This window comes from Odocoileus virginianus, chromosome 34 (genome assembly GCF_023699985.2).
Source record: "Odocoileus virginianus isolate 20LAN1187 ecotype Illinois chromosome 34, Ovbor_1.2, whole genome shotgun sequence".
Taxonomy (NCBI): Eukaryota; Metazoa; Chordata; class Mammalia; order Artiodactyla; family Cervidae; genus Odocoileus; species Odocoileus virginianus.
The window spans coordinates 3,455,400-3,468,078 of NC_069707.1; the positions used below are offsets into that span (position 1 = coordinate 3,455,400).

The window sequence follows — 12,679 nt, forward strand, 5'->3', positions numbered from 1 at the left end:
GTGTTTAATTCTGTTGCTTTTAAGATGTTCCTAGTGACTGCTTTGGACGCTGACAGTTCTCACATCACAGTGAGATGCATTTGCTTCTTAAAGGTTGTCCTCAAACTCATCTTAAATAAGTAGCTATTACCTTGTAGTAGTTTGCTTTCCATCACAATTTTTAAAATATGCTCTGTGTTTGGCTTCAGAATAGCAGACCCCATTTCTTCCTCTCAGTGTTAGCACCTCGAAGGAGGAAGAGACATCTCATTAGGTCCCCTGATTACGGGTCTGATTACTGGGAGGATTCTGAATTTGCAAGAATGTGAGGCAACCCCCAGCAGGACCTCAGCAGTGACCGCTGTGGCCATCTGCGAAGCAGAGGCTGTTTGTGGCTCGGGCGGCCTTCCTCCCCGGGGCGGCCTTCCTCCCCGGGGCGGCCTTCTTCCCTGGGGCAGCCCAGCCCTCGCCCGCCCGGGGCTGGTGTCCTCCCTGCAGCTCCTCCAGGAGGCTCCTCACTGTCCACGCTGGCCCCGTGCCTGGCAGTACCGCACACCGGATCTTCCCGAGCCCAGCAGGCTGAACCTGTCCACGCCCCTTCTCCTCGGGGCTGTGAAGGTGAACATGAGCTTGCTGGGGTGCAGGTGCTGTTCTGACTACCTGCCAGGGAGGGGGAGAGGTCTGCCCGAGCCGGGGCCAGGTCCGGCAGGGGGCCGAACATCCCCCCATCCTCAGGCCAGTTCTGTACCTGAAAGCAACAGGAAATTACCAATCCTGATGGTCCCTGTCCTTCCTTTTGTTAAGTGATGTATGGATGGATGGATGGATGGATGGTTTGGATGGATAGGTAGATAGATCCATATATACCTGGAAATTTAAGCAAGGTGAAAGATGTGTGGATATGTGTGGTTGTGTATGTGGTTGTGTATGTGTTTGCATATGTGCATATATGTGTATGTGTTTGCATATGTGCATATAATATAGATATGTGTGTACCTATATGTGTGTGTATAATAAATGTGTGTTATACACACATATATATATTAAAACACACACATACTAAAACGAGCTTTCTGTAAACAGACATTATGAAACTTTATGACAGTTTATACCTACTTTGCCCTTACTCATCCTGTGAGACCGTTTACCTCTGCAGGAAGAAAGGCAAATGCCAGATATGACGTCAGCATGCCTTCGCTTAGAGATATTTAGGCCTCCCTCAACCCCGTGTGCTTCCTGTATCCTAAGTGAATGCATGCATTCGGCTGTGATGACATCTCCACTATTTAATCTGCCAGTGAATTTTGATAGCCTTCATAAAGTTTCTTCGGAAAGCCTTTTCTAAACATAATAGAATTAGCTTTTAAAAAGGCCAGGCTGGCCAAGTCCATTGCTGCCGGATGGACTGAAATCTGAGCTGGGTGATAACAGCAGTGATACGAGCCGGCTGGGTGGGAAGGGTCTGACCCAAGCAAAGAAGACTTCCTCTGTTTTTTGCCGCTGACGGTTAAGGCGGTATAAATGGTTTCTCATTTTCAGCAAAACCTCAGCGATGTGGGAACTGCATATTACATAATGCGGTGTTCCCAGAATGGTCAGAACACGGCCACTGAAACTCAAGGCAAAGTTCAGTCAAGCTGTTGACATCCACAGAATTGTTGGGGGGCCCTCAGATTCCAAGTGTTAGAGAAGGGGTTCGGTCACTGGTGAAGCACGTTTGTACATTTGCTCTTGTGTCTTTAGAGACGGTGCGGTCCTCGGTAGAGGACTGGCATCGCTGGCTAGAGGAACCAGGCGTGGCACAGGCTCAGCGTATCCTGGACTGACCAGCGCCTCCCGCGCAGCTGTGACGGGGAAACCGGGCAGGGAATAGACTCATGGCCCCACCCCCATGGGCAGGAGTATTTCGGAGGGTTTTCCTTCGTGTTCTGGAGACGTCTACCCTGCTGATTTTGCATGCTCCTGAGTTTTCCTTCTCAGATCCATCCAACTGCCTCTGAGAATTCCTGCCAAGAACAGACGTGCCTCCTGCCTGGCACAGGATTTAGGCCCAGGGTGCCGTGAGAAGGCACCAGCCCTGGCCCAGCAGCCCGCGAGGGAGGCAGGTCCCCCGCCCTCTGCCCACCCGGCCGCCCTCCCAGGCTGTGGCTCTTGCCTCCGCATGTCCGCCCAGGATGCGCCAAGGATCTGCCCACAGAGGCTGGCCCGGCGCGGCTTGTTCTGCAGCTCCCGAGGTGGCGCCTTGCTCACCCATCGCGGCTCAGTGACCCTGCCAGGGTCGCCCCCCATTCTCGCCTCCAGTCACCACACCCCCCCGAGTGTGAGTGTGGTCAGGACGCCTTGCAGGCCTAACAGTTCAGGTGACATCCTCGGGTAATGGTGAAAATGCCGCCATCCGCTCACTGAACCATCAGACGGTGCTTCACTATGTGACACGGACCGCGCTGGGAGCGCCGTCCGCCAGCGACCCCTGTAAGGAGGGGCTCTCCCGCGGCTGCCCTAGCGCTGCGCAGGCTTCTTCCCATCACCGCGCAGACCGCTGTGGTCCTGGGACGGTGTGGCCTGCGGCCACGTGGTCGGAGAGAAAGCGTTCACACTGATGGATGGGGGAGCTGCCCACAGGCCTTCTCCAAGCCACATGTGTGCGTGTGTGCACATGTGTCTGTGTATCAGTCTTGTTCACCCCAAGGCTGACTTCTAGTGGGTTGCCGCACTTCCTTAGCGGACAATCTGAACAACGCGGGGGGGCACGGGGAAGAGGACCCCCATGTGACCACAGCAGCGCGGATGCACAGAGACTGAGCCCGAGGCCTTGACAGCTGACCTCCGTCCAACACACACACAGTGCTATTCGCATGCGGGTGTCTGTCACGGTGCGGGGCCGGGTGGGTGTCTGTCGTGATATGGGGGCTGGGCGGGTGTCTGCTCACAGTACAGGGGGCCGGCGGGTATGTGTCCCGTCACCCTGGTCCGCACGTTCCTCCAGTGATGGGGATGCAGGGAAGTTCCCTCCCCGCTGGGCAACAGGAGGAGAACACGTCAGGAATGAAGGAGGAAGTCTCAGCGCATCAGGAGAGGAGACAGGCTCGGGATCTCAGCTGTCTCAGCCACCCCGGGCTGCCCTCCTGTGACGGGAGCTGGGGCCGTGTGCAGGCCGTCTCCTGCTGGACAGAAGTGCCCGCTGGCATCCGCGGTGGACGCCACACAGGCCCCTCTGGGCACCGCAGCCTCCTGCGTGTCTGGCAGGGACCTTCCCCGGGGATGTCCCAGAGTCTGCTTTCATTAGAGGCTGTCGGTCTGACTGCCTTTTTCCCCTGGTGACCACCGTTTCCCCAGGCTTGTGGGTCTCAGGTCTGCCTTCCACGTATATGTCTGGACTTATTCTCCTGTTTCAAAAGTGACCAGTGGGTGCCACGGCGTCAAGAGTAAAGTTCCTCTCTTAGCTGATTCTCAGTCCTCGATGAAGGGCCCCTGCCTGTGTCCAGGATGCTTCTGTGGCCCCAGACTCTCCCTGGCTCTCTGCCCTGTCCAGCTCCCCTTTCTTTCTGTGGCAGCGTCTCCTTGTCTTCAAGGCTCAGCTCAGGCATCTCCTCCAGCGAAATTATTGTACGATGTCTCCACACAACTGGGGTGCAGGTGTGTGCCCCTTCACTCGGCCCTGAGCCCCTCAGACGCCCACAGACTGCTCACACGCTCCCGGAATCTTCTGTCTGTGAGTTTGGCGCTCCTCTCTGAATGGGAAGCCCTGTTCATCTCTGCCGCTGGAGGCGTCTGCCGCATCTGCTGACACGGGTGGTGTGGAAAACGTGAAGACTGTGGACTCGGAGTCAGAGAGGACAGAGCAGTGTGGGCACAGTTTGGAGACTGGAAGCTGCCAACTTTTATTTAAGGTGAAGCGAGTAGACGTGTGTCCTCAGGACAGAGTGTGTAGGTGGCTCAGTCGTGGAGTCAAGTGGAGTGACTTCAGGTATGGAGACTAGTCTGTGTGGGCAGTGACGAATAAGCTCTGTTCCCTTATCTAAAACGTACCCGTGTATTTTAGTGTTAGAATACTAAATCCATTTTAATATTCATTTATTATTCCTTTATTTAATATCCATAATAATGTTCATTTTAATATTAAAAATGTATTTCATAAGAAGATGTTAATGATTTTCTCGAGTACTGAAGCTGCCCTTTTTCTGTCTTTTGCCTTCTGTGAATACCTCATGGTAGGTACCCAAAAGCTGACATTTTAGAAACCAGACCAATTAGGAATAATTATTCTCGTTACGAAGAAAACTGTCTCACTATTCCATTAATCTTAAATTGCCTAGTGCTTTTTAAACATGTTTAGGCTTTTAAAACGTCATCTTTATCCCAACATTTTGAGATCCTGTGATGTTTTCACGAGTTTTTCTAGCAGTAGCATTTCTCTGACACAGTCCATCTGCAGTAGGAGAATTTCCTGTTGTCAGGTGCAACTGTAGCAAAGTTATTGTACTTACGCTCAACACTGTCCCTGCTTAGGAGCTAAAATGTGTTAGCGTGTTACAGAGGTTAGCTGAAATCCATCCTTTCCTACAGATGTGTCCTAAATAGATAGGAAGGGTCTCTGGCCATCCCGTCTGCTTCTGGACATATAGGTTTGTTTGCTTGTTTCGCCTTCTCTCTGTCCCTGAAGTCCGCCTGCAGAAGTTACACTGCCAGATTTTGTCGTCATCACCGTCATCATAGTCACTGTTTCATCATTCTTGTGCTGTGCCCAGTCGCTCAGTCGTGTCCAATTCTTTGTGACTCCCTGGATTGTAGCCCACCAGGCTCCTCTGTCCATGGGACTCTCCAGGCAAGAAGACTGGAGTGGGTTGCCATGCCCTCCTCCAGGAGATCTTTCCAACCCAGGAGTCAAACCCAGGTCTGTCCCACACTGCAGGCAGATTCTCTACCATCTGAGCCACCAGGGAAGCCCTCATCATTTTTAGGTACTTCTGATAAACTAGAATTTTGCACTTATCAATACATTTGATTTTTGTGGAATCCGGAGACAGGTATTATCATTCATGTCCATTTTACAAACAAAAGTAATGTACATCAAAGAGGTTAAGTTACTTGTTCATTGTCACACAGCTTGTAAGGGGCAGACGGATATTAAAAACCAGAGTTGTTTGACTCCAAAATCTGTGTTCTTAATTATAGTGCTCTCATGTTTCCTAGTATACGGTTTGATGCAGTTGGCAATTAAACATCAAAATAAATATTGTATATTTTTCAAGACATCATTGTTTTGAATGCTTGATGCAATTAGTTGCATCATTGGCTTTTTTCCTTCCAAAGCCCCAGAATGCGTCAGCCTCTGCCTGTTGCTCCCACGATAGTGATTCATAATGGGGGTGGGGAGGACGGCAGGACTGCTGGGGAGTGAGGCATGGACTGGTTTTCTTTAGTCAAATAAAAATGTCATTAATGTTTCAGCAAACACTTCATTTTAGCTACGTATCAAAGATTTATTTAAATTTTATTGTTTTAAAGTGAAATCATGAGTTTGAAAGGGATTTATAATCTTAGACCATTCTATAGATATCATTGTCAGAACAAGAACCAATTATAAGTAACTCCATTGTTGCGTTTATCATAGGATAATTTAAATATAAATATAATACCTTAACAGTAAATAATTCAGAAAGATTCTGATAATTGAAAATAAATGGAGAACACATAGCCTTATTTCAGCATACTGAGTATCTGATTTTATAAAGAAATGTACTTTAATAATTTCAAGTTTGCAATGTATTTTATCAGTCAGTAAATATAGCTTAAGACAACTGGAAACAAAAGTCAATTTATAGTACAATTATGAAAGTGGTAATTGCTCAGTCATGTCCAACTCTTTGACCCCCCCCATGGAATTTTCCAGGCTAGAATACTGGACGGGGTAGCTGTTCCCTTCTCCAGGGGATCTTCCCAACCCAGAGATCAAACCCAGGTCTCCCACATTGCAGGTGGATTCTTTACCAACTCAGTATTAGCTCAGTACAATTATGTTGGCTAATAAATCATTAAAAAAGAAAATTGATGAACCCAGAAGTTGAATCTCAACCTTTTTTGTTTAAACAGAAATGCCACATTTTAGTCTCAATTACAAACCAAACTTAAAATTCTGAGGGAAATTATTGGAAAAAGATTTAAGAGATTCACAGAAGAATAATTCTGAGAAAATAGAATCCAAATGACAGGTGTTTGGTCTTGTTTAGGGTGATGATCTGCTGTGTCCAGGTACCGTGAGGACAAAAAAGAGGATGGCCTTACAGTTTCTGTACCTCAGGGATGTGTGTTTTATGTAAAAGTATTCTTGCCTGTAGGGAGAGTTTTTAATATGCCTATGAATTTTCCAGTAGTGGGACATTTTCTTCTATGGTATAGAATAATCAGGTTAGTATTCACTAGGTTCACAGAAATGGGCAAGGATGTAGATAATTTTTTAAGCCCATTAATTTCTACTATAATATTAAAATTACCAAAATTTTTAACTAGTTTAAAAGGAAAATTCACTTAAATATTTTACATATTCCAATTCTTTGACTACTTACTGGAAATATCCCCAAACTAGGTATATGTTTAAATTGCTGGGATTCTGTGGTGGAAAATTTTATGTGGTTTAAATAGTTCATTTACGTGGTAGCTTCATTGTTGTATCATAAGGAGAAACCAAAACACTGATTTCATTAGTGATTTCAGACTATCCTTTTGTTCCCCCCAAACGTGTCCTGAAAGCCTTAGTCGCTCAGTCGTTTCCAACTCTTTGTGACCCCATGGACTGTAGCCCACCAGGCTCCTCTGTCCGTGGAATTCTCGCAGGGAAGTTTACTGGAGTGAGTTGCCATTTCCTTCTCCAGGGGATCAAACCCGGGTCTCCTGCATTGCAGGCAGGTTCTGACTGTTGTTTCCCGTCACCAACTGTGTCGTGAAGTGGGAGCGGTGCCTCCTGTCGGCTCACGGGTGTGTGTTTGTGCTCATGGGTGTGTGTTTGTGTCTCCCCAGTTGGAAGGGCACAACATCTTCTCCACCCTGAGCTCCAGCGAATACGAGCAGGTACTTGAGATCATCCGCAAAGCCATCATCGCCACAGACCTCGCTCTGTACTTCGGGAACCGGAAGCAGCTGGAGGAGATGTACCAGACCGGATCGCTGAACCTTAATAACCAGTCACATAGGTAAAGGCGTTTCTGAACGTTCAGTAGCCCAGGCAGTGGCATTTGGAATAAATGTATATTTTAAAACAAAAGCGCAATTTCAAACTTATATTTGGAGAAAGAAATATAAAGAGAATTTATGTGTTTTTTTTGTTTGTTTTATGTGCGCTTTATATTTACTTTGGATATTTCATTACTTGACAAGATAGCTGACAGTGTATTGTGAAGATAACTAAAATACGAATTGGAATTTACACTGGTTGCATAGGAATGGGTACTGTCAAAGGGAAGTCATTTTGCAAGACGCCTCTCCTCGGATTTATCACAGTCCAGCATTTGGTCATTGACCTCTCAGACTCAGAAGCAAATAGAAATGGATTCATCAGAATCCGAATCTTATTCTCCAAGCCAGTGTGACTGATGTGTAAGACTTGCATGCCGTGTTATTAATCCACAAACATGTATTCTAGCTGCACACATCAGAATATTGGCACTCAGCGTGGTCACAGTCTTAGGAAGCTGAGTGGCCATCCAGAGTCTGTTTGAACATGGGGTCAGAACAGAGACAATGAGGATCCTTAAATGTTCCAGTGGCATCAGGCTGAGGTGGCTTGATTCCTTGTTTTCTGAGAAGGTGTGACTTGCCGGCTAGATTCAGGAATGCGTCAGGTGTTTTCCTTGTGAGCCTGTCCACCCATCTGTCCATTAGATCTCAGCCCATTGGCTAAAACGCCTCTTGCCCCGGCCAGTGTGTGGGTGGCTACCACCAGCTTCTCTTTCTAGGACGTTGCTCTTGCAGGGTCCATATCTGACCAGGTCCATCTTAAGTGATGCATCTTTAGACCTGGGAACACTTGCTTATTGGTTCGTTCTAGTCTTGCTGAACTTGAATCCACTCTTTATTCAGGCTCTTTATGTGCCCTACCCTGTGATCCATTAAGATACTGGTCCTAACGTTTCTTTCCACAGGAATCTACTTTTAGTTTTTAGAAGCAATTTGCTCAGGGGTCCCAAACACAAAACTTTATGTTTACAAATAACTACAGACACATGCATAATAAACTTAATCTCCTCAAGAATATGATCATCAAACGTTTTACGGGAAACTTTGAGGAAAAGAAATGCATCTTAATTTCACAGAGTCATCTGGACACGTTGCCGGGAGCCTCCCAGGATGGCGGGAGCATCCCTGTCATGCAGACTCCCGCTCCTCTGCCTGCAGCTCAAGGGGTGCAGAGCGATTTGCAGTCTTCATGTGTCTCTGCGTCTGGCAGATTTCACGTGTAGTTCTTGTGCTAAGACCTGTAGGAACAGGTGTTTGTTCACAGTGCTCTTTCTTATGGCAATTATAAGATTGGAGAAACACGCTAGACATTACGGCATCCTTCGGGTTGCTGAAAACTCTGTGTCTCCCTTGTCTTCAGGTTACAAAGAGGAGCCATGTAAGTAGGATCAAGTTTCTTGCATATGTTTTTAGCAAAATGATTATGATAGTAATAGCATTATTACAAAATAGAAAATTTTAAAAATCTCATTGCAAATGATATTATACTTGGTGCATGATGCATATATACGTGTTAGTGGTGTATACTGTGTAGTTATGATGATTGAATAATTTGGGGGCAATTAGTAATTTTAAAGGTAATGCATATTTGCTTTAACAGTTTAAAGAGTGCAGCCATATACTAGAAAAGCAATAACAGAGCCTTCCGTCAGTATGTCGGTGGGGGAGGCCTTCGTCCCGGACCCCTGCAGATACCAGAACACTGTTGCTCCAGCCCCTTATATAGCATGGCCCCGTGGAATTGATGCTGTTACTGCCCCGTCTGCACGGCAAGGCTGAGAAGCCTGAGGGTCCCTGCTTCTGTTCTGTGCTCCAGGACTAGCAGCATGCTGGGTGTGGCATCATCCCATGCATTCCCCTGTGTTTATTCACAGCTGTGTGTTTGTGCACGAACCTATACTTTTAAACAAAAACATGATCACAGAGCTTCCTCAGTATCTGGGGTTGGCTCATTAAACCTTCCTCCTATTAATCAAATATTTCTAGTATTTTGCACTATTATTAATTCTGTAATCAATTCTCTTATCTACTGTCCTTTAAAAATATATATCATATCGCATATGGTGTTAGAAAATTAGACACATGTTAAATTTTCTAAAAGAACTGTAGAAATTCACACCTTCTTCTAACATAAGGTAAAAACCATCTCTCTTTAAATATGCCATTCTCTGATAGATGCCTGCATTCAAGATCTTTTCGTGTTTGTTGACTGTTGTTCCTACTTCTATTTGTTCACAATTTGTGTATTTTCTTTGTTGGATTCTTTACATTTTTTCACAAGTCAGTTCACATTCTAATTTTTGTTAAGGATATTAAGATTTTCTCTGTCATATGTTACATTTTCTTTTAGCTGTCTTTCAAAATTTTTATTCATATTTTAACTGCAAAGAAATCAAGTTTCATGAGTCCAAATCTGTCATTTGTTTTTATCAAATCTAGTTTCCTGTGTTGCTTACGAAGGCCTCCTCTATCCTCAAAGGAGTATAAATTATACTTAAATTTTTCTTTGCATATTTTTATAATTAGATCTTAATGCTACAGTCCATGGGATTGCTGAGTTGGACACGACTGAGCGACTTCACTTTCACTTTTCACTTTCATGCATTGGAGAAGGAAATGGCAACCCACTCCAGTATTCTTGCCTGGAAGATTCCTTGAACAGAGGCGTCTGGCAGCTGCAGCCCGTGCGGTCACAGAGAGTCGGACACGACTGAACCCTCAGGCACTGCCTCGAACGTTCCTCCTGCTTTCTTTGTCTCCACTTGTAGTTCAGTCGCTAAGTCGTGTCCAACCCCATGGACTGCAGCACGCCAGGCTTCCCTGTCCTTCACCATCATCTCCTGGAGCTTGCTCAAACTCATGAGTCGGTGATGCCATCCAACCATCTCATCCTTTGTCGTCCCCTTCTCCTCCCACCTTCAGTCTTCCAAGCATCAGGGTCTTTTCCAAGTTGGCTCTTCCCATCAGGTGGCCAAAGTGTTGGAGCTTCAGCTTCAGCATCCGTCCTTCCAGTGAACGTTCAGGTTGATGTCCTCCAGGATGGACTGGTTGGATCTCTGCTGTCCCCTCAATTCAGACTGCTCTGCTCGCACCTCTCGACGGCCAGTGTTTTCCCACAGGATTCTCAGCAGCCTGCCTCCCCCAACAGTTCTTCAGTCTACCCTCCCCTGCGCACACCCGAGGGATCTCTTTAAAAGCGTGTCGTGTTGCTCTTGTACCCTTAGCTTCCAGTTGCTTGCCATCAGACTGTTCCCGTCTGTCTCCAGACTCAGCAACAAGCTGCCCACCCCCACCTCACTGCTGCGTTTCTGCCAGACTGGCTTTCCTGCTGCTCCGCAAACACTCGGCGCTTATTCCCTTGTTAGGACTTGCTCACCGTCATCGCCACTGGACTGTCTCACTCATCTGCATATGTGTGCCTCCTTCAAAGTATTTTTCTATAGACTCATTGAATGAAAATTTTCTCCTTACTTTCTACTTTCCCCCGCTAGAACATTACTCCTAAAAGTTCAGTTCAGTTCAGTTCAGTCGCTCAGTCATGTCCGACTCTTTGCAACCCCATGAACCGCAGCACACCAGGCCTCCCTGTCCGTCACCAACTCCCAGAGTTTACACAAACCCATGTCCATTTAGTCAGTGATGCCATCTAACCATCTCATCCTCTGTCGTCCCTTTCTCCTCCTGCCCTCAGTCTTTCCCAACATCAAGGTCTTTTCAAATGAGTCAGCTCTTTGCATCAGGTGGCCAAAATATTGGAGTTTCAGCTTCAACATCAGTCCTTCCAATGAATACCCAGAACTGATATCCTTTAGGATGGACTGTTTGGATCTCCTTGCAGTCCAAGGGATTCTCGAGAGTCTTCTCCAACACCACAGTTAAAAATCATCAGTTCTTCTGAGCAGGGCTTATTTTACTCATCTCTAGAACCGTGTTTGACACATACAGGCCTTCAGAACTTTTTGGAATAAATGAATGTAGTGAACCGCCCCCCACTCTGAAGTTACCCTCCTGAGGACCATCAGCAGTACAGGCATCATGCACCGGGCTCTCACTGCAGTGTTCTCAGTGAGGAGGACAGGCAAGGTCATGCCAAGAGCAGTTGGAATAAACTCTATCGCTTTCAGAGCTGGCTATCGGAATGCAGTATGAATTAGGTCTCCATACCACAGTCCATGGGGTCACAAAGAGTCAGACATGACTGAGCGACTGAAGTGACTGAGTCACAAGTTAGGCCTATATTCCATTCATAGAAAGAGATGACACAATTCCAATTCAGTTTCATATTTCCAGGAAACCATGACTATCCAAGTAATTTGTCACTAACAGTTTTTAAAAAAGTAATTTTTAAAGGCATTTAATACAGATCTTATCTTACTTATTTTTATTTGTTTGCTTAACAGTAAAATACTGATAAATTGTTTTTTTCTAAGTAATTTTGACAGTGAAATCTAAATGATAAGTAGGTTATTATCCTTTCAACCCTAATAGTAAGGATGCTGCCTATGGAGTCATATCCAGGGAGAGGATTGGTTCACACGCTTTCTAGTGCCCATTTGTGTTAACATATTTTCCTTAGATTTATGAGATAAGAAATCTTTCTTGAGATAAAGCTTATTGCAATATTTATCTAAAAGAAATAAATGCTGATTCTTTTGTGTGAATGTAGATTGAATGAGACTGGATTACTTTTGTCTCAGGAAATAATTATTTGTTAACAAAATAATAGTATTTTTCATGTTGTGTTCCTGCTTACATGAATCGGCCTGTTAAGCAAACAGAAAATACAGTCGTTGCTTTAGAAGCCCAAATCCAGAAATAAATATTCTTCCTTTAAACCGCAAAGTGGTTAGGAAACTACCTCAGCAAGAAGACGTGGGCTTTCCGATCATCTTAGGGGACTTATATCTTCACATGGCATCTGTTTTGGGGTCACAGGCGGGTACGCGTTTTAAGTCCCAGGGGCGTTTTGGAGTTATCTAGGCCGCCTGTCAGACACACGATGCCCCCGTGTCCTTGTGAAACGTGGGGGTGAGGAAGAGACGGCTGGCGCTGTGCGCAGTCGCACGGTCGTGCCCGACTGTCTGCAGCCCTCTGGACTGTAGCCCCTAGAGGCCCCGCTGTCCGTGGGATTCCCAGGCAAGAACACTGGAGTGGGCCGCCGTTTCCTTCCCCAGAGACCCTCCCGACCCAGGGTCGAACCCAGGTCTCGTGGCTCCTGCACCTGCAGGTGGGTCCGTTCCCACCGAGCCACCTGGCTAATGGGCTGAAAGAAACTGGCTGATGGGAAGTATTAACACAAGACCTCAGAAGTGAGCGGCACCAAAGACGTGGGTAATAGACAGAGCAGGCCCTCCCGGCCACCCAGGAATCTTTGCTCGAAGGAGCGCTGCTGCGGCCGAAGCTGCAGCCAAGCCTCTTGCGCTGCTGCGAGCCCTGGTGACAGGCCCAGGCCCCAGGCAGCCCGTGC

General features: G+C 46.6%; 1 protein-coding gene across 8 annotated transcripts in view; it reads left to right on the plus strand.

Annotated features, from left to right (window-relative positions):
• PDE10A (phosphodiesterase 10A) overlaps positions 1 to 12,679 on the plus strand; it is a 545,806-nt gene that overhangs the window by 523,739 nt on the left and 9,388 nt on the right. For all 8 annotated transcript variants that reach the window (XM_070461605.1, XM_070461607.1, XM_070461606.1 and 5 more), the window contains one exon: positions 6,997 to 7,169. In XM_070461605.1, coding sequence (XP_070317706.1) covers positions 6,997 to 7,169 — 173 coding nt within the window. The remainder of the gene's footprint in view (positions 1 to 6,996; positions 7,170 to 12,679) is intronic.